Genomic DNA, 21,840 nt, shown 5'->3' with positions numbered 1-21,840 from the left:
TCAAATATACATTGGAGCCTTGTGCACTGGGGCTAAACACCTAGAGGGGAATTTATCAAAACTGGAGCAGTCAGCTTCTGGAGTCGCTGTGCATGGCAACCAATCAGCTTCTAACTTTCATGTTCAAAGCTTAACTGAACAAGACAGAAGATAGAAGGCGATTGGTTGCCATGTGCAGCTGCTCTAGATTTTCTCTGCGCCAGTTTTGATAAATCCAGTGTGCATGAGGCCATATGTATCAGGATAATGATCCTTATTTATAAAAAAGTGAAAGTAATTTTTTGCTGGGAGCCAAATTTTGAGATTTGGAATTTAAAGTCACACAGCTGGAAATAAAGTTCCTTACCCTTATATTCTCTGCAAATTGAGCCTATACAGAATACTGTATATGTTAACCACTATGGGTACGTCAGGGGGGTTGAAGTGGTTATACTAGGATGATGCCTGGAATGCTTTTATTTCAGCCAATGATGCTCTTTGTTGTAAAAGTGATCCTAGCGGCTAATTAGGTGCTGGATCACTTTTACAGGTCCTCTCCAACACCACCTTCCACCGCCTTTGCGGACTCTCCCGTCCACTATCATCTCTTATATTTTACCCTAAAATTAAACATTATATTGTGTTTATGCACACTAAAATTCACCGAAATGTATTTTTTCCCAAAAAAAAGCATTTGAAAAACCGCTGCGCATACACCACGTGACATAAAAAAATGAAAAAATTACTATTTTATTCCCTAGGGCCTCTGTTAAAAAAAATATATAATGTTTGGAGGTTCCAAGTATTTTTCTAACAAATTTGCTGATTTTTACATATATGGGAGTGTCAGAATAGGCCCAGAGCTGAAGTGATAAAAGCAGGTATGCTCCCTATGTGCTCACTTGTTGGCAAGCTTACAGTGGCTACCTGAGCTAAATACGAAGAAGTTGAAGAATATACATTTATTAGTATAGATGTGTACCCTTTGGAGTACATATGACAAGTTCAGAACGTCTTTGTGCAAAATGAAATTCAGAGTGAAAGTTTAATATTTTTGAAAATAATATATTTTATTTGAAGCAGGCTTTTTTGTAGATAGGGTCTCTTATAAATATGTTCAAACATACTAGGTAATATAGAGAGTCTTCTGGGGGGTACTTTAGATTATATATTCCAGGGGCTTATTTTCCAGCATGTGATGAAATCAAGAGCTACACATAAAAGAGGTAAGAAGTGACTAGTGGGAACAAAAACCTAAAAGGGCTTTTCGGTGTCTAAGATGTACAGAAAACGAATTTGAGCAAGTTGTTCTTTTTAACATCAGGATAGAAGGTAACTCTCTGTTTCCTGATGCTAGATAAAAATAATCTATGACTTTTACTTTAGATTATGGATCTTCAAAAAAAAAAAAAAAACAACGATTTGGTATTGCGGTTTTTCTTACATGTCTTTCTGTTTCTAAGAGCCCACATGGACATCTTGTGACAACCCAGGCACGCCTCGTCATGGATTCCAAAATAACACATATGGCTATCAGGTACGTGTTTGAATTTTCTAAAGCTATAAAATATATATTAACCACTTCAGCCCTGGAGGATTTGGCTGCCCAATGACAGGACCATTGTTTTGCAATTCGGCACTGCTTCGCTTTAACTGACAATTGCGCGGTCGTGCAACGTTGCACCCAAACAAAATTGAGGTCCCTTTCCTTCCAAAAGAATAGAGCTTTCTCATGGTGGTATTTGATCACCACTGTGGTTTTTATTTTTTGTGCTATAAACAAAAACAATAGTGACCATTTTGAAATAAAAGCAATATATTTTACTTTTTGCTTTAACCGCTTGCCGACCAGCTGCCACAGTTTTACGGCGGCAGGTCGGCTCTGCTGGGCGAGATCACATAGATCTACATCATCTCGCCGAGCAGCCAATAGGGGCGACTCCCATGCACGGCGGGCACGATCGCCGCCGGGCACCTGCGATCGCTCGTGAATAAACACAGCTCCAGGTCCTGTCAGGGGGGAAATTACCTATCGTCTGTTCATACAATGTATGAACAGCGATTTGTCATTTCCTTCAGTCAGTCCACCCCCCCTTCAGTTAGAACACACCCAGGGAACATACCTAACCCCTTCCTCGCCCCCTAGTGTTAACCCTTTCCCTGTCAGTGGCATTTTTATAGTAATCAACGCATTTTTATAGCACTGATCGCTATAAAAATGCCAATGATCCCAAAAATGTGTCAAAAGTGTCCGATGTGTCCGCCATAATGTCGCAGTACCGATAAAAATCGATGATCCCCGCCATTACTAGTAAAAAAATATATTAATTAAAATGCCATAAAACTATGCCCTATTTTGTAGATGCTATAACTTTTGCGCAAACCAATCGTTAAACGCTTATTGCGATTTTTTTTTTACAAAAAAATCTGTCGAAGAATACTTATCGGCCTAAACTGAGGAAAAAAATTGTTTTTTTTTTAAATATTTTTGGGGATATTTATTACAGCAAAAAGTAAAAAATATAATTTTTTTTTCAAAATTGTCGCTCTATTTTTGTTTATAGCGCAAAAAATAAAAACCGCAGAGGTGATAAAATACCACCAAAAGAAAGCTCTATTTGTGGGAAAAAAAAGGACGTAAATTTTGTGTGGGAGCCACGTCACACGACCGCGCAATTCTCAGTTAAAGCGACGCAGTGTGGAATCGCAAAAAGGGGCCCGGTCATTGAGCAGCAATATGGTCCGGGGCTGAAGTGGTTAATAAATATCCCCCAAAAATATATAAAAAAACAATTTTTTCCCTCAGTTTAATATATGTATTCTTCTACATATTTTTGGTAAAAAAATCGCAATAAGCGTATATAGATTGGTTTTCGCAAAAGTTTTTTACTAGTTATGGCAGCCATCTGCGATTTTTATTGTGACTGCAACATTATGGCGGACACATCGGACACTTTTGACGCTATTTCGGGACCATTGTCATTTATACTGCGATCAGCGCTATAAAAATGCACTGATTACTGTGTAAATGACACTTGCAGGGTATGGTGTTAACCACTAGGGGGCGAGGAAGGGGTTAAGTGTGTCCTAGGCAGTGATTCTAACTGTGTGGGGGCTGGGCTACCTGTGACACTGATCACTGCTCCCGATGACAGGGAGCAGTATATCAGTGTCCTGTCACAAGGCAGAACAGGGAAATGCATGGTTTACACAGGCACCCCCCTGTTCTGCAGCTCTGTCAGATGATCGCGGGCTGACGCCGACGAACATCAAGCTTTTTAAAGGGGACATACAGGTATGTCCATTTGCCTACCGCTGCCATTCTCCCGACGTATATCAGCATGCAGCAGTTGAAAAGTGGTTAAAGAGATTCTGTCACCAGACCATTTTTTTCAACAACAATTTCCCCCTAAGATTATATATGCATTTATTGTATTTTAGGCATGCCATTTACCTGAGAAAGCCTATATTGTGTAGATATCTAAAAGCCCTGAAAGTGCTGTTGGATGCCACCATCTTGGATGTGAGCAAGTAGCCCAGTAGTTTGTCACTCGCTTTTACTCATCCCCAGCTGCTACATAAAAGGTTATATAAGGAGGTGATGTCAGGGCAGAGGAGCTGGGTCAGCAGAGATAGTAATCAGGCACCGTCAAAAGAGGAGAGGGCTATAAATAAAATACTTAGTACATCCCTGTAATACAGTATATGAACATCCCCATGTTTTATCTCTTTATAAATGCCGCAAGTCAGAGGCGACTGGTGCTCCATCGTTCAGGGGGGTGGCAGACAGATCCTCCCCCGTCGCTCTAGCCCGCCAGCCCACATCCCCACACTAATCCTCCCCCCGTTGCTCGAGCCCACCAGCACACACCATCCCCCCATCCCTTAACCCACCTGGTCACCAGCTCGCTCGCCCTTTGGCCCCCAGCCCCCCGTCTGCCATCTTGCCCCATGCAGGTCACAGCTGCAGCGACTGCTTCCCCCCTTCGTCTCCTCCGTGGCACGGCCGTTGCTTCTCTTCCCGACCAATCGGGACTTCGGACTCTGATTGACCGATAAGAGAAACAGGAACACATTACAGGGTGGGCTCAGGGCGCAGTGCTCTGTGCCCCAAGCCCACCGATTTTGAAGACAATTAGAGCCTTATTAAAAAAAACATTGCAATCCATGCGTCCGGTTCCCTGCATGTGGTGCCCCTGCTGAAAGTAAAGAAAATTGTTTGTTGATCTGAGCGTAATCCAGTGATCCAGTAATTCACTTGACCACAATAATATATATATATCTTTTTTTATTTTTGTAGTACTGAACATAGTACAAAAAAAAAAATCAATATAAAATCTCTTTATTTGTGTGCTCTTGTTTTTCATTATTAATAAGGTGGGAAGAGTTGTTCAGTTCTCTTGCAAGAAAGGCTACCTATTGCATGGATCCACCAGCCGTACATGTCTTCCTGATCTCACCTGGAGCGGCATGCCCACTGAGTGCATTCGTAAGTTTCATAATATTTGTAATTGTGTTGTATGGTCACATATGCACTTCCTCTTTACATACACATAAGCCTGTTATGTTTGTACATTCTAAAACTCTGAACCTGGTTTACTAAGATAAATTAAAGAATAAGTTCACCTTTGGAACATGTCACATGTTCCATCTGTATTTAGGGTGGAACATGTAACATGTGCCAGCTCTTGACTCCACCCCCCGACCCCCCTCTCTGTGACCCATGCTATTTTTTTCAATGACTTTTATCTGTATTGCCGGGACCCGACAATTCATTAATAGCCGCGAGTAGTTTCAAATTACTTTTTTTCCTTTAGAAATGTCATTTTGTGCAGGGACTTTTCTAGGCACGGGAAACATGCACTACTTTACAGGCATACTATAGACACCCCCAAGGTACGAAATTTAAAGGAATTTTTCACTTTCATTGTTTGACTTTAAGCATTATTAAAATCACTGCTCCCGAAAAAAAACTGTTTTTAAAACGTTTTTTGCATTGATACATGTCCCCTGGGGAAGGACCTGGGTCCCCAAACACTTTTTATGACAAATAACTTGCATATTAGCACTTTTGATTTTTCATGCCCCATAGACTTTAATGGTGTTTGCTGTTCGAACAAATGTTTTGCCTGTTCGCATGTTCTGCTGCAAATCGAACCGCGGGGTGTTCGGCTCATCCCTAATTACAGGAAATACTAGGATTTACTTATAAACCCATTCATTTACCTGCACTATTCATTATTAATTTGTTTACCATTCCATGACCTATAAAAATGCGCCCAGAAGCGATTCATATAAGTTTTTCATTCATTCATTCATTCATTCACCTGTGATATCATGCTTTTATAGAAGAACAACTCTCCCCCTTCATAAAAATAAAAATAAAATAATTAGTGTGATATGTATTAAAGTGGTTGTAATTGTAAACACCTACATATACCAGTGAAGTGACTGGCCTCAGGTGATGACACAAATTTTCCTACATAAGTTATACCTTTTAATCTGCAGACGTCTCTTCCAAAGTCCAGAATTTGTAAAGCTTGTCTGAGCTTTCAGAAAGCAGGGGGTGGACAGCTGAAATTGAAGCTGACTTGAGGGAAGGGACACCCCCCCTTCACCACATGGAAACAGAGTTGATGCTGTCAGTCACAGGCCCCGTACACACGACCGAGTTTCTCGGCAGAATTCAGCCAGAAACTCGGTTCAGAGCTGAATTCTGCCGAGAAACCCGGCCGTGTGTACACTTTCGGCCGAGGAAGCCGACGAGGACCTCGGCGAGGAAATAGAGAACATGTTCTCTATTTCCTCTATGTTCTATGGGAGAACTCGGCCCGCCGAGCTCCTCGGCGGCTCCAGGACTGAACACGCCGAGGAACTCGATGTGTTTGGCACGTCGAGTTCCTCGGCCGTGTGTACGGGGCCACAGGCTGTGTGCTGGCTGTTCCTCCTCTGTCTCACCAATAACCATTCTTCTCTTGGTGTCAGGAAACATTTTCAGAAGTGACTCATGCTGATAGAAGAGGAACAAAGCAGCAGACAGAAATTACACTTAGTACTCTTAAGCTCTTGAGTTTTACAACCACTTCAAATATGTGTTAATGCAAAATGTATTTCTGAAAACCTACGCATGGTGGAAATACACTTCTAATAAAAAAGGCACCTACACATAACAATAAAATGTATCATCTCGTAGTTGAATTACATGTTGTATGTCAATAATAGAATTATTTTCCAGCTGGTACAGCCCTATTGGTGCATCATTCATAAATGATAGTAATGAGTTTTCATGCTCTATCAGTTGCTATTTTTTTGTCTTACAGCCCACAGCTGCAAGCAGCCAGAGTCTCCATTACATTCAAATGTGGTTGGAATAGATCTTCCGTCACTGGGTTATACATTAATTTACACTTGCCAGCCAGGATATCTTCTCTCAGGAGGCACCGAGCACAGAATATGCCAGCCAGATAACACATGGAGCGGAAAAGTTCCCGTTTGCACAGGTAATGTAATTTTACTTGTCTCCGGAAATTTGAATTATTCCTGCTTGGTAGAAAAAAAAGAACTACAAGGATTTTTTTTTTTTTTTATATTTCTACATTTTTCCTTTAGAGAGGAATACCGAAGAATGCTTTATGTAATCATGTTATTTTATTATATTTGGTAATTGGATCTTTTTTTTATTTATATTTATATAAATATTTATATTTATATTTTACATTAAACGTAATTATTACAAACACACATACATCAGAATGTAAAAGTGTCACTTTCTTATGTAACTTTGCAGCTCAGTACATAATGAATTTAAGGCGCCTTTTTTCCGTAATCATATTTAAGTTGCAATTGCTATTATAATGGTAAAGAACTCCAGTAAATGCCTAAGAACAGAAAGAGGACAATGAAATGTGTTAATTGCTCTAACCTCTGGGTTGTTCTTTACAAGATAGGGATGTTTGAAATCTGTTCCTGGATGACAGCAGAAGCTTTAGCTCAATGGTTTCAGACCGTGCGGTCTCTGCTTCCTGTCCTTGCTTTTTTTTATTATTGAATTAGTCATTGCAGTGTAAGTCTTTGGGGGCTTCTCAATTTCCTTGTCGTATGTATTTAAAGCGGGGGTTTACCTGTTTTTTTTTTAAAAAGTCAGCAGCTAAAAATACAGCAGCTGCTGACTTTTAAAAAAACGAACACTTACCTGTCCAAGTAGCGCTCCGAAGCCGAGCGGTAGCTCGGCTCTCATCTTCCACCACCGCCATCCCCTGTAAGGGAATCAGGAAGTGAAGCGCTGCGGCTTCACTGCCCGGTTCTCTACTGCGCATGCGGGAGTCGCGCTGTGCAGTTCCCAATGGTTCCCGTTGTGTTCTGGGAGCCAAGTGTTTCCCAGAGTACACTGGGGGTGATGCGGAGGGGCCGGACTCCCGCGGGAGTCTATACACGGAAGTGGTGCAAATACCTGTTTTATATAGGTATTTTCACCCCCCTGACAGGTGTCAAATGTGACACTGGAGGGGGGGGGAGGGTTCCGAAAAGCGGAGGTTCACTTTTGGGTGAACCTCCGCTTTATTGGAGTACTCCTTTAAAATGTATCTAAATCCAAAAAACAAAGATATTGTAGCTCGGTTTACTCGACAAGAACCAGCAAGAAACCTGCTGGCAGAGCTTTCTTGCCGAGTATACTGAGCGTGTGTACGAGGCTTTCAGGTTTCTCAACAAGAAAACTGCCCAGAATCTAGATGTGAAAAATAGAGAACATGTTCTCTATTTTCTCGTCGTGATATTCTCGGCAGTTTTCCTGCCGAGAAACCCGAGAGTGTGAATACTTACCTGTCGCCGTGGAAACCCGCGCATGCTCGAAATGACTTTGACGCATGCACGGTAGCTTCCTAGGCATAGGTAGGGTGCAGCAAGATGGCGGCGACGGCATTGAATGTGACGAGTGCAAGCTCGTCGTACGCAATGATGTCACTGCGTTCTTGCCATTCAAAAGAACTGTGGCATTCAAAATAACACGTTTTCATATGTGGGCGGGACTTACGTATGCGTTTGCTTCTGCATGCAAGCACAGGGGGACAGGGGCACTTTAAAAAAAATGTACTGTTTATTTTACTTTATCTATTTTAGTTTGACACTTTTTTCCCCAAAAATATTTTTTTTTATCACTTTTATTCCGATTACAAGGAATGTAAACATCCCTTGTAATAGGAATATGGCATGACAGGTCCTCTTTACAGTGAGATATGGGGTCAATAAGACCCCACATCTCACCTCTAGGCTAGGAAGCCTGAAATAAAAAAAATAAAATTATCCTGGCTTCGATCGTAGGGGTGAGTTGGTAGAAGCACCAGAGGGCAGCGGAAGGGGGGGGCGTCCCCTCTCGCCTCCCGTAAGAACGATCAAGCAGGAAAACAGCCGCTATGATAATTCTTATGGTGTAGGGAATCGTCGGCTGAAAAAGCCAATATCTGAATGATGCCTGTAACTGCAGGCAACATTCAGATATCCCCGCACAAAGTCAAGGACATCATATGATGGCCAGCGGGTGGGAAGTGGTAAAAATGCTTTTTTTTTTAACACAAAGTTATGGCTTTGGGCATGCCTGAGTATGGCTGGGTATGGCGGAGTATTGCAGGGTATTGCAGAGTATTGCAGGGTATTGCAGAGTATTGCAGAGTATTGCAGGGTATGATGGAGTATTGCAGAGTATTGCGGGGTATTGCGGAGTATTGCAGGGTATTGCAAGGTATTGCAGAGTATTGCAGGGTATTGCAGAGTATTGCAGGGTATCGTGGAGTATTGCAGAGTATTGCAGGGTATGATGGAGTATTGCAGATTATCGCTGGGTATTACGAAGTATCTCAGAGTATTGCGGGGTATTGCGGAGTATTGTGAAGTATTGCAGAGTATTGCGGGGTAGTGTGGAGTATTGCAGGGTATTGCGGAGTATTGCAGCGTATTGCAGGGTATTGCAGGGTATTGCAGAGTATGGGCAGGGATGGCAGAGTATGGGCAAGGATGGCAGAGTATGGGCAGGGTATGGCAGGGTATTGTATTGCAGAGTATGGGCAGGGTATGGCAGGGTATTGTATTGCAGAGTATGGGCAGAGTATTGGCAGGGATGGCAGAGTATGGGCAGGGTATTGGCAGGGATGGCTGTCTCTGTGACTTCAATTGTCACAGAGCAGCTCTGCTGCCACCTGCTCTCTCCCCTCTCCTCTTGCAATGTACCGATCGGTACACAGAGGGGAGATAGGAAACCGGCGTCATCACATGATGCCGGTTTGTTTACTAGTGATCGCTCTGTCATTTGACGGATCGATCACATGTTAAAGGGGGCTATCATTGGCCCTTTACCGTGATCCGTGTTGTGCCAGGTTCCGTGAACCCGGCGAGCATGGACAATTTTGCGAGCACGTGCCAGGGGGCGCGCAAGAAGCGTGAGCACGGGAGGACGTCCATGGACGTCCTCCCAGAATAACTTGACCGCGCTGTAGCCGTCTTTCGGCTATGGCACGGTCGTCAAGAGATTAAACACCTGAGTGCTATAATCTTTTTTAAGCAATTAAGTGGGTGTAGACCTCAGTAGACATTGGGTACCGCCTTGAAGATCAATTTATGATTATCATATTGGGTATATTTGTAAATGAGCACTGAGAATTTGGATAGCCAATACTTGCACTATCCAAATTCTTGTCTGATAACAAGGAAGGCACTTTGAGAGCATCTTTTTTGAAAACTCAGTAAGTACATATGACCTTAATCTTTAAAGTATTGGTTTTTGTGAGATCCTTGCTGCCACAGATTTCTTCAAAGAAGGCCTATTCTGCAAAGTCTGTCAGCATTCAGAATAATATTACTTACATTATATACCCACTTGAGTGCGCCCATTTTGAATAATTATTTGACCTGTCCCAATACAGAGCAGCATTCATAAACCACTCCTTCTGAACCACTTCCATACAGGGCATTTTTACCCCCTTCTTGCCCAGACCAATTTTTAGTTTCCCGTGCCGTTGCACTTTGAATGACAATTGCGCGGTCATACAACACTGTACCTAAATGAAATCTTTATGTTTTTCCCCCACAAAAAGAGCTTTAGTTTGGTGATATTTGATCATCTCTGCAGTTTTTATTTTTTGCGCTATAAAACAAAAGAAGAGCGACAATTTTGAATAAAACACAATATTTTTTACTTTTTAAATTTAATAAATATCACATTTTTTTTTTTAAAAAACTTTTTTTTTCCCTCAGTTTAGACCGATACGTATTCTTCTACATATTTTTGCTAAAAAAACGCAATAAGTGTTTATTGATTGGTTTGCGCAAAAGTTTTAGTGTCTACAAAAGAGGGGATAGATTTATGGCATTTTTTTTTTACTAGTAATGGCGGCGATCTGCGATTTTTAATGTGAGCGTGACATTACGGCGGACACATCGGACACTTTTGACACGTTTTTGGGACCATTCACATTTATACAGCGATTAATGCTATAAAACTACACTGTGTAAATGTGACTGGCAAGGAAGGGTTTAACACTAGGGGGCGCTGAAGGGGTTAATATGTTCCCTGGGAGTGATTCTTACTGTAGGGGGAGGGGGACTCACAAGGGGAGGAGACCGATGTGTGTTCCTCTGTGCTGGGAACACACATTGGTCTCCTCACCTCTGAGGCCCCGTACACACGACCGAGTTTCTCGGCAGAATTCAGCCAGAAACTCGGTCGGAGCTGGATTCTGGCGAGAAACTCGGTCGTGTGTACACTTTTCAGCGAGGAACCCGTCGAGGAACTCGTCGGGCCGAAAAGAGAACATGTTCTCTATTTCCTCGTTGTTCAATGAGGAAAGTCGGCCCGCCGAGCTCCTCGGGGGCTTTCACACTGAACTCGACAAGGAACTCGATGTGTTTGGCACGTCGAGTTCCTCGGTCGTGTGTACGGGGCCTGACAGGAGGTGGCTCTGTCTATTTACACAGATCCACACTCCTGCCGTGATCGCCGGCAATCGCAGGCGCCCGGCGGACATCGCGGCCACCGGGCACACGCACCGGGTCACGAGTGGTGCCGCGGGCACGCGCGATATGGATGGCCGGGAAGAAAAGACTTCATATGACATCCACCCGAAGGGAGGGAGGGTTCCTGCCGGAGTCGTATTATTATGGCTTGGTAAGGAAGGGGTTAAATAATGATAATAATGTTAAAACCTAAAAAGATAATAACATATTTAACCATCAATCACATGTTTATTTGCAGCTGGTTCTAAACCATTTGAAAATAAAACCAAACCGGTTATGGGAACTCCAAGTCCAAAGTTAAATGGTAAGCAACAAATTGTCTTATTTATTAATCCTATGTCACTGCTCCATAGAATTGTGTACGGTTACATAGTTTAGTATTAGTATACCTGCTGGTTTCCTCTATTGTTTTCAAGGCAGTTGGAAGAATGGTACTATACACATAGGTCAAACCGATTTAGAGGGTCTACATCATTCCTTGTTCCTTTTTTTTCCCATTGTGGGCTAGCTCACTTATGAGTTGTCTGCAGACAATGAATCAAAATCACTGACCACTGTGTCAAGGTTCCGCAGCCATAATTAACATGTGGTCAGTTTAGAGAAGGGAGGGCAGAACCAGCACTAATAAGACAGGTATTTTAGGTTATACAGGGGCCAAATGAAACAGCACAAGCACTGTGCTGTATAACATGCTTTAATGGAACAGGATCTATTGTTTTTAGGGTAACAAACACTTTAAAGGGGTTGTACAGGTACATTTTTTTTCCTAAATAGCTTCCTTTACCTTAGTGCAGTCCTCCTTCACTTACCTCATCCGTCCATTTTGCTTTTAAATGTCATTATTTCTTCTGAGAAATCCTCACTTCCGGTTCTTCTGTCTGTAACTCCACACAGTAATGCAAAGGCTTTCTCCCTGGTGTGGAGTGTCGTGCTCGCCCCCTCTCTTGGACTATGGGAGAGTCAGGATTCTCTCTACGTGGCAGATAGAGAAAGGAGTATTTGACCTGCAGTCAACCTCCTTCTAACCTACATTTCATCTGCTTCAAGTGGGTTTTTCATTCCCCTGCAAAATCCACCTTAACCAAACAAAAGCATGTCGCCAAATACCCAAAAGCTGCTTTTTTGGCAAAATGGTACTTGCCACTATGTTGCTACAAACAGCGGTAATAAGGGCCATCAGCAAAATCCTCAGAGCTGTTTTTCTGAGATGCCACATAGAGATAATCAGACATTTTCCTGCTTCTTTTTGAAATTAGTAAACCCCTTTAATATGAGATTTGAAATTTCATTAACCATAACCCTTTCCGGAAGCTTAGGAAGGTAATTCCATTCCCTCTCTCTAACGATTCACTAAATCATGTGCAAAGCTGTAAGTCTAACACACCATGAAATGTGAAAAAGATTTTTCCACAAGAGATCAGGTTAATTACTCACAAAAAGGCCTAATTGATTAGCTCATAATTCAACATCCCCATTGTCGGAAATGTAAAAATAATGAAACCCGTTATGTTTAAAAGACTGAAACACAATTAACTTTCTGTTTTATTACACATATATCTCGAATATGTAACATTGTGTTATGTGTATATGTTAGTAAGTGGCTGGCCATTGTATATACAAGTGTGCTGTATTTATACAAATGGTTGCAATACTTAAATTCATGTGGTGTCGTTGTGAAGCATTTGCCACTTCTGTTGTTTCTTATCTGGAAGTTAGTTACAGTGAGGGAAAAAAGTGTTTGATCTCCTGCTGATTTTGTACTGACAAAGAAATTATTAGTCTATATTTTTAAGAGTAGGTTTACTTTAACAGTGGGAGACAGAATAACAAAAAAGTTATATATTGATTTGCATTTTAATGAGTGAAATAAGTATTTGACCCCTTTACAAAACATGACTTAGTACCTGGTGGCAAAACACATAGGGCCAGATTCTCCTAGATCCACGTATCTTTGCGCGGGCGTAACGTATCCGATTTACGTTACACCTCCGCAACTTAGACGTGCAAGTGCTGTATTCTCAAAGCACTTGCTATGTAAGTTGCGGCGGCGTAGCGTAAATAGGCCGGCGTAAGCCCGCCTAATTCAAATTTGGAACAGGGGGGCGTGTGTTATGTAAAATAACCATGACCCGACGTGATTGACGTTTTTCATGGACGGCGCATGCGCCGTCCGTGGACATATCCCAGTGTGCATTGCTCCAAATACGCCGCAATGAAGTATTGGTTTTGACGTGAACGTAAATTACGTCCATCCCCATTCACTGGCGACTTACGCAAACAACGTAAAATATTAATAATTTGACGCGGGAACGACATCCATACTTAACATTGGTACGCCGCATGTATGCCACCATATAGCAGGGGTAACTTTACGCCGGGAAAAGCCTAACGTAAACTGCGTATCTGTAGTGCGTCGGCCGGGCTTACGTTCGTGAATTCGCATATCTATCTGATTTACATATTACTAGGCGTAAATCAGCGTACATGCCCCTAGCAGCCAGCGTAAATATGCAGTTACGATCCGACGGCGTAAGAGACTTACGCCGGTTGGATCTAATAGAAATCTATGCGTAACTGATTCTAAGAATCAGGCGCATAGATACGACGGCACAACTCAGAGATACAACGGCGTATCTGGAGATACGCCGTCGTATCTCCTTTGTGAATCTGGGCCATATTTTCTATGGGATTAAAGTCTGGACTAGTCCACACTAGGAGCGTGTGTTGATATATCCAAAATCAAACTCACTAAATGACATGCTTTACCCCCTACCAAGTGTTCAAAACTTTAAAACAAAAAGCGTAAACGACAAACAGGTGTATATTTTAGTATCACCAGACCATAATTGATATGGTGAGAAAAATATAAATATATGCATGAAAGAGGGTTCCTACGTGGAATCTCTTCCCTTTACTGAAGAAAGAAAAGTCCCAATCTGGTAACCAGGTGCTCTTAATCAATATTCCTTCTGTGAAATATTCAAATGCCACATGATTTCACCACTGATCTTCCCATCACCGTAAAAAATGGCCACTCACCAGATCCCATTCAATGAATGCCTTTGGTTCATTCCCAGGATAACCACTCCTATTTTATATCACCACAGTTGTTAGGTATCTTGGATGTTTAGGTGCTGCGTCTCTTTCTCTATAAAAGCTCACAGAGCTTATATCTTTCTCACCATATCAATTATAGTCTGGTGATACTAAAATATACACCTGTTTGTCGTTTACGCTTTTTGTTTTAAAGTTTTGAACACTTGGTAGGGGGTAAAGCATGTCATTTAGTGAGTTTGATTTTGGATATATCAACACACGCACGTAATGATGTGCATTCTATATACACATAAGTAGTTTTTTTAGAAGAACACATACAAAAATGTTTTTCTTTCCTAGTGGATTGTCACTTATTTGCGGTGTATATTACACAGGATTAAACATTCACGGTATCGCAATCCATATTTTTCGCTAATTTTATTTTGGGTAAACCACCACTGAGTGAGTTACACCCTTTTTTTGATTGCAGCAAACCACTCAATACAGAGTTAACAAGTTTTTTCCCATTTGCACTAGTAACATCTGTACTATAATAGTCCACACTAGGACCTTAACGTGCTTCTTCTTGAGTCACTCCTTTTTTGCCTTGGCTGTGTGTTTTAGGTCATTGTCACCCATTCACTACCCATTTTCAATGCCCTGGCTGAGGAAAGAAGGTTCTCACCCAAGATTTGCCAATACATGGCCCTGTCCATTGTCCGTTTGACTCAGTGAAGTTGTCCTGTCCTTTTAGCAGAACCCCCCCCCCCCCAAAGCATAATGTTTCCGCTTCCATGTTTGACAGTGGGGAGGTTGTTCCTGGGGTCATAGGCAGCATTCCTCCTCCTCCAAACACGGCAAGTTGAGTCTTTCACCCAGTTCTCCTCTGAATCATTTAGATGTTCATTAGCAGTCCAAGGACCACGGCTATGGAACGCTCTACCCACAAACATCCGCGTGGAAGAAAACCATTGGGCCTTCAGGAAAAAATTTAAGACCCACCCCTTTTGAAGGATCAGGACGACACTGGATGCAAAAGCACCTTGAGGCGATTTAGTTCGCATTTGTAGCGCTATCATTAGAAAACTTCAAACGGGCCTGTACATGTGCTTTCTTGAGTAGGGGGACCTTGCAAGCTCTACATGATTTCAGTCCTTTACAGGTTAATGTGTTACCAATGGTTATCTTGGTGACTATGTTACCAGCTGCCTTGAGATCACACAAGATTCTCCCGTGTAGTTCAGGGGTGGTTCCTCACCGTTCTCATGATCATTGAAACTCCACGAGGTGAGATCTTGCATGGCGCCGCAGACTCAGGGAGATTGACAGTTATTTTGTGTTTTTACCATTTGCCAATAACCGCACCAAGCTTAGTCTTTGGAGCAGTATTGTTTGACTTGGATTGTTTAATAGGAGATACAGAAAAATTACAGATTTGCTGGCTCTCACATTGAGCTCTAACATTCTCAATTTCCAGTTCCAGATGATGTCTTTTCACGTAATTATGTATGGAAAGGCTTTTACAACTTGAAGGGAAAGAATCAGCCAATGAATTTGACAGTAAACAACTACAATGTATCAACAGGAAGGGTAAACGCAACACTTATCAACAGCAACACCGAGTTTCTTCTTTCAGGTAATTACCGCTGTTCCAGTAATGCTTAACAAAAAAGTAATGCGTAATACCGTGTCACTTTGTTCTCCAGTCTCTATGCTATTGCTGTCTGAATTGCTTCCTAATTATATAGTCCATGCCATATGAAAGATAAAAAAAGTGTTGCTCCTTAGGATTCAAAATGCTATCTCTGCATATTCATTCTCTAAGCGCTGGTGACATTTTCCGGCAAAGTTTTATAACTTATAAAAAGAGTCAATGAAACTTTGCGAGTGATTTTTTTTTTCCATATCTGATCTAAAATCATTTACTTCACTGAAATTGGTTCATTTTTAAATATTAAGGACAAAATAGCTAGCTGTTCAGTGACATTTATGAATTACTTTTTATTATCAGCCCTGAATTTGCAAGCAGGGTTGAACCCTCAGAAATAAAAAAAAGTTCCTAAAGGCTAGTTAAGTTGTTCACAATTTTTAACTCTAAAGGGATTATTTATAAAGCAGAGAATATGGCAAAGCATCCCTTTTCAGTCACTTGTTTAAGATCCGGACCATTATGCAGGTAAAAGACCTGGCCCCTTTTTGCGATTCGGCACTGTGTGGGTTTAATTGACAATTGCGTGGTCGTGCGACATGGCTCCTAAACAAAATTGTCAGAAAACAAAAAAGAAAATATTTGAACAGCTGCACTCCAGGAAAAGATTCCTGAATTGTCATCTAATGGTAAAATGGAATACACTACAATCCACAGCAAAAGGTGAAAACGGGATACACAGCTGACGTTTCGCACTGATACGATTCGGCACTGCGTCGCTTTAACTGACAATTGCCCAGTCGTGCGACGTGTCTTCCAGACAAAATTGGCGTTCTTTTTTTCCCACAAATAGAGCTTTATTTTGGTGGTATTTGATTACCTCTACCGTTTTAATTTGTTTGCGCTATAAACAAAAATAGAGCGAAAATTTTGAAAATAATGGAATATTTTTTACTTATTGCTATAATAAATATCCCCCAAAAATATATAAAAAAACGTTTTTTTTCCTCAGTTTAGGCCGATACGTATTCTTCTACATATTTTTGGTAAAAAAAAATCGCAATAAGCATTTATTGATTGGTTTGCGCAAAAGTTATAGCGTTTACAAAATAGGGGATAGTTTATGACATTTTATTAATATTTATTTTTACTAGTAATGGCGGCGATTAGCAATTTTTTTCATGACTGCGACATCAGACACTTTTGACACATTTTTGGGACCATTGTCATTTTCACAGCGAAAAGTCATATAAAAATGCACTGATAATTTTGAAAACGACAATGGTAGTGAAGGGGTTAACCACTAGGGGGCTCTAAGGGGTTAAGTGTGTCCTAAGAGAGTGATTCTTACTGTAGGGGGCGTGGCTTGACGTGTGATGTCAAGTGATCGTTGTTCCCTATAGCAGGGAACAGACTATCAGTGACAAGCCACAAAGAAGAATGGGGAAGGTTTGTTTACACTCACCTCTCCCCGTTCTTCAGCTCCTGTGACCCGATCGCCGGAACACCTGCGGCGATCAGGTCTGCGGGTCCCGCAGGTGCGACCCATGGCTGGGCACTTAAAGGGCAACGTAAACTGAAGAAAAAAAAGTATTTTTTATTAAACTGTGATATTTATTAAATCAAAAAAGTTAAAAAAAATCGTTTTTTTCAAAATTGTCGCTCTCTTTTGTTTATAAAAATAAAATGCAGAGGTGATCAAATACCACCAAAAGAAAGCTCTATTTGTGGGGAAAAAAACCCCATAAAGATGTCATTTGGGTACAGTGTTGCATGACCGTGCAATTTTCATTCAAAATGTAACAGCGCTGAAAACTAAAAATTGGTCGGGTCAGGAAGAGGGTGAAAATGCCCTGTATTGAAGTGGTTAAAACCCCTGCCTGCAGACCGCCACAACCACAGCCCCGGGATGTGGGGAAGAGGCCATTGTCCCCATCAAAATAGGTACAAGGTGCTTTGGGGTGAGTGGGAAGAGACCCCTTCCCAAAGTACCCCCAACATGGTTAGGGTATGTTGCCTGATATGGTTCAGTAGGGGGAAATTCGCTCAATATCCTTCCTTTCCTGACCTGCTGGGCTGCATGCTCGGATAATGGTCTGGTATGGATATGGGGGGGGGGCCGACACTATTTAAGATCCATACCAGACTGAAAGGGCAAGCCGTCACTTCCAGTGCTAAGAGGTCTTCTGTGGTAAAAAGCAGCAAGGACAATGGTATTCAGGGACTAGGTGGATACTGCCCACCTCAGATGGGGTAATCCAATAGATATTACAAAAACAAAACACAATAGAAGGCGCACGCACCTAGTGCATTAACGAAAAACATTTATTGAATAATAAAATTAGTACAAAGTGGGTACTCACAAAGTAGCAACTATCAATGAGCTATAAAATCACACAACTCATTAAGCATCCTTCACCTCCACCATTATCGTTGGACTAAGAATAATCATCACATTGGAGATGATCTTTCTGTGTGCTTTTCTTCATCTTAGTGCTTCTAAACATCTCCCCAGTCCAGACCCAGTGTTTGGATTAAGATGACATTTTTTCACATTGCATTGGAGTTATATGTAGCTTCACAATGCAACTGAAAATTTTACATTAAGACAGACTACACATATTATTCTATTAGTATTTAAAAGCATTTTTAATGAATTTTAATAGATATGTAATTGCACTAAAGGGTTTTTATTTTTGCCTGGAGTCATACTTTAATTGCCTTACACTAAAGGCCGAAAGAAGTAACTATAAATATTACATAGAAATGTAGTTAGTAAAAGGGCTCTAGGAGTGACTAGTATGTAGTCACTAATGAGTTATAAGGGTATTTTAATAACCTGGAGTGCTATTACATGCATATACATTTATAATTACTGAATGTAAGTGTCTAATTTTATCATCTGTTTATTTCAGGGGTTTACAAAAGCCAAGAAGCACGATTGATACTGCACATCAATTCCGTAAAAACATCCTCTCACACCTCCCTGAGCAAATTGAAAGATGAGAAATGGGCAATGGATGGATTTGTGAGTATAATGCTGTGTATAACATATTCATAATACTAGGATGGAGAAGAGATTGTGGAAGAAACTCTTTAAGTCTACACAATTTAAAGCAGAATTCCACCCAAAAATGGAACTTCCGCTTTAAGGGAAGGTGACCCCCTGACATGCCACATTTGGCATGTAATTTTTTTGGGGGTTTCACCTCACACTTTCTCCCTGGGCACCGCTGCGCCGGAAGGAAGGTCACCTCTCCCCCCTCCCTCTCAGCAATCATCTGGGACACGTCACAGGTCCCAGATGATTGCTCGGCCAATCACGGTGTGCAGCACGGCTTGTGCATGCACAGTGCGTGCCCGGCTGTGAAGCCACAGCCGGGCGCCCACAGTTCTGATGCCGGCGTTGCGGAGAGGAGGGGGAGACGAGCGGGGCTTCGTTCCCCCACATCGCTGGACCTTGGGACAGGCGAGTGTCCAATTATTAAAAGTCAGCAGCTGCAGTATTTGTAGCTTCTGTCTTTTAATATTTTTATCTTAGTAGGAACACCCCTTTAAAGACAGAAAAAAAAGTCTCCATCATAGCAATGTCTCCTGATTTATTCTTATTCTCAGAAATACTGCTGTACCTCGAGCCACACCAGAGAGGCAGCAAGCGATTAGGGAACTTAACACATGGCTGAGGAATTGGTGCAGGGAGAATGGTTTTATGTTTCTGGAGAACTGGGCTGACTTTTTGGTCAGTTACTTGCTCTATATCAGGGACAGGATGCACTTAGTGTAAATAGATAGGGTTCAGCTCTGTTGCGAAAGAAAATTGCCAAAAAGTAAGAGTAACTTTTAAACTAGGTGGTAGGGGGAGGGATCAGAAGAAACGATTCAAGGCAGGGAGGGAGGATCAGAGGGTGCTACTGTGGTCAGTGTTGGTAATGTAGCTCAGTGTCTAGGGCCAATGCATGTAGGCAGACAGAATCTTATTGCAGTCTCGGAACACACAAGGAAAAAATAATAACTGCTAGTGCAAAATTAAAAGGCACGTTCACAAATGCTAGAAGTTTGGTGAAAAAATTTACAGAACTGGAACTACTAAAACATGAAGAGGGTTTTGACTTTGTTGGAGTATCAGAAACCTGGTTTGACAGTTCACCTTACTGGCTTAGGACTGTCAATGGATATTCCCTGTGTCAGAGGGAGAGAGTAGGTAGAAGAGAGGAAGGGGTGTGCATGTACATCAAGCGTGATTTGACAGGCCAACTTAGTAGCTTGTTTTAAGAAAGGCCTGGATTCTTCCCTAAATGCACATAATATAATTGGATACTAATATTTATAGGTAAAGATCATCCATGGAATATCCAATAGCCTGTTGTGGGATCAGGAAGTCATTTTGGATCGTGCTTTTTTGTTTGTTTTTTCCTCCTCTGGATCAATCGTATTAGATAGTGTATATGGAGGTTTTCTATTTGAGTGTGGTTTTTTTTTTCTGTGTTAGTTGAACTGAATGGACTTGTGTCTTTTTTCAACCAGATAACTATGTAACTATGACAGAGAAAATGAGGGATGGCCTTACTAATGGGGCAAGGGAGGTGGAATCCTAAAAGGGCAAGGGAGGTGGAATTCTAACAGGGCAAGGGAGGTAGAATCCTAACAGGACAAAGGGGGTGAAATCCTTGTGGCTGGAATTTCAAGGGGAAAAACATATGGGAAATTAGTAGTGGGTGTATGCAACAGGCCCCTAGGTGACTGATCTCCTCTCTAAGATAGAAATGGTGGTGAGGCAGGGAAAAGTTATTATCATGGGGGACTTACATTATCCAGATATTGACAAGGCAGATAGAACTGCTCAGTCATCTAAAGCCTCGTACACACGATCAGTCCATCCGATCAGAACGGTCTGAAGGACCGTTGTCATCGGTTAACCGATTAAGCTGACTGATGGCTTGTCGTCCGTACACACCATCAGTTCAAAAACCGATTGTGTCAGAACGCGGTGACGTAAAACACAACAACGTGCTGAAAAAAATGAAGTTCAATGCTTCCAAGCATGCATCGACTTGATTCTGAGCATGCGCGGGTTTTTAACCAATGCTTTTGCATACTAACGATCGGTTTTGACCTATCGGTTAGGCGTCCATCGGTTCAATTTTAAAGCAAGTTCTAATTTTTTTGACCGAAGGTTAAATAACCTATGGGGCCTACACACGATCGGTTTGGACTGATGAAAACAGTCCTTCAGACCGTTGTCCTCTGGCAATCCTATCGTGTGTATGAGGCCTAAGGCTTGTCATATCCTGGATGTCTTGCAGGACAATTTCATGTGTAAATTGGTGGAAGCTCCAGCTAGAAATAAGGCTCTGCTTGACCTAGTAATTACAAAAAAACACAGAGCTGAATGCAGACATCGAAGTAAGAGATAACATAGGAAACAGAAATAACAGGGTAGTTCTGTTCACAGTTTCTTATAGGAAAAGGAGGCACAAGGAAAGAGAAGAACATTACATTTCAAGACACAGTTCATCCCTCCACTGACCACAGATGTTAAGTCATTATTTACTCTTATTTACCACTAAACTTGGGACATTGGTTTCTCCCACTGATGCCAGGGCACCTTGTATTCCCACATGTCACACTATAGCCCACATAGGATCTTAAGGTCAGTAAACTGGCCCATTGTTTGAAAAGTTTGTGGATCCCTGGTTTAGCATTATTAAATATACTTTTCAGTAGCCAGTGTTGCATTTTCTGTAATCTGCTTCTGTTACATAAATACTGTAAATCCAAATGCAATGCAAAATGTAAATGCAAAAATCCATACAATCTTTTTTTTTTTGTTTTCTTCAGGTATCAGCTGAGCCTGATGGAGCTACATATGTTTTTCAAGGTTCCATTCATGGGAAAGATTATGGACAATTTGGACTGAGAAGTATAGGCAAGTATTTCAAAAGTCTCAATTTAGTACTATGGCATTAGATAGAGTGAATCATGTATATTCCCTGCCTCCCCTGGGCTTTCCGTCTTCCTCCTAACCCAGTTTAGTTTTCAATCTTAGAATGACAGGATTAATTTGCTAACTCTTTATCAATAAATCTAGAACATTAGGGTATACTGTCACCAGATTATGCTACCCACATGGTTCTAGTTGTAAGTAGCCAGTCAGCACTATGACATGTCCATTT

The 21,840-nt window shown here is 41.5% G+C and overlaps 1 protein-coding gene across 1 annotated transcript in view; it reads left to right on the top strand.

Moving 5' to 3' along the window:
- The window catches only part of CSMD3 (CUB and Sushi multiple domains 3), a 173,439-nt gene extending 151,805 nt beyond the window's left edge, over positions 1–21,634 (top strand). Inside the window, exons 17-23 of the mRNA XM_040354643.1 lie at positions 1,443–1,516; positions 4,357–4,468; positions 6,300–6,479; positions 11,222–11,287; positions 15,497–15,655; positions 18,583–18,695; positions 21,506–21,634. Coding sequence (XP_040210577.1) covers positions 1,443–1,516; positions 4,357–4,468; positions 6,300–6,479; positions 11,222–11,287; positions 15,497–15,655; positions 18,583–18,695; positions 21,506–21,634 — 833 coding nt within the window. The remainder of the gene's footprint in view (positions 1–1,442; positions 1,517–4,356; positions 4,469–6,299; positions 6,480–11,221; positions 11,288–15,496; positions 15,656–18,582; positions 18,696–21,505) is intronic.
- The last annotated feature ends 206 nt before the right edge of the window (positions 21,635–21,840 follow it).

The sequence above is a fragment of the Rana temporaria genome, chromosome 5, assembly GCF_905171775.1.
Source record: "Rana temporaria chromosome 5, aRanTem1.1, whole genome shotgun sequence".
NCBI lineage: Eukaryota > Metazoa > Chordata > Amphibia > Anura > Ranidae > Rana > Rana temporaria.
The sequence above is the reverse complement of the archived record's forward strand: the minus strand, read 5'-3'. Positions and strand labels throughout refer to the sequence as shown.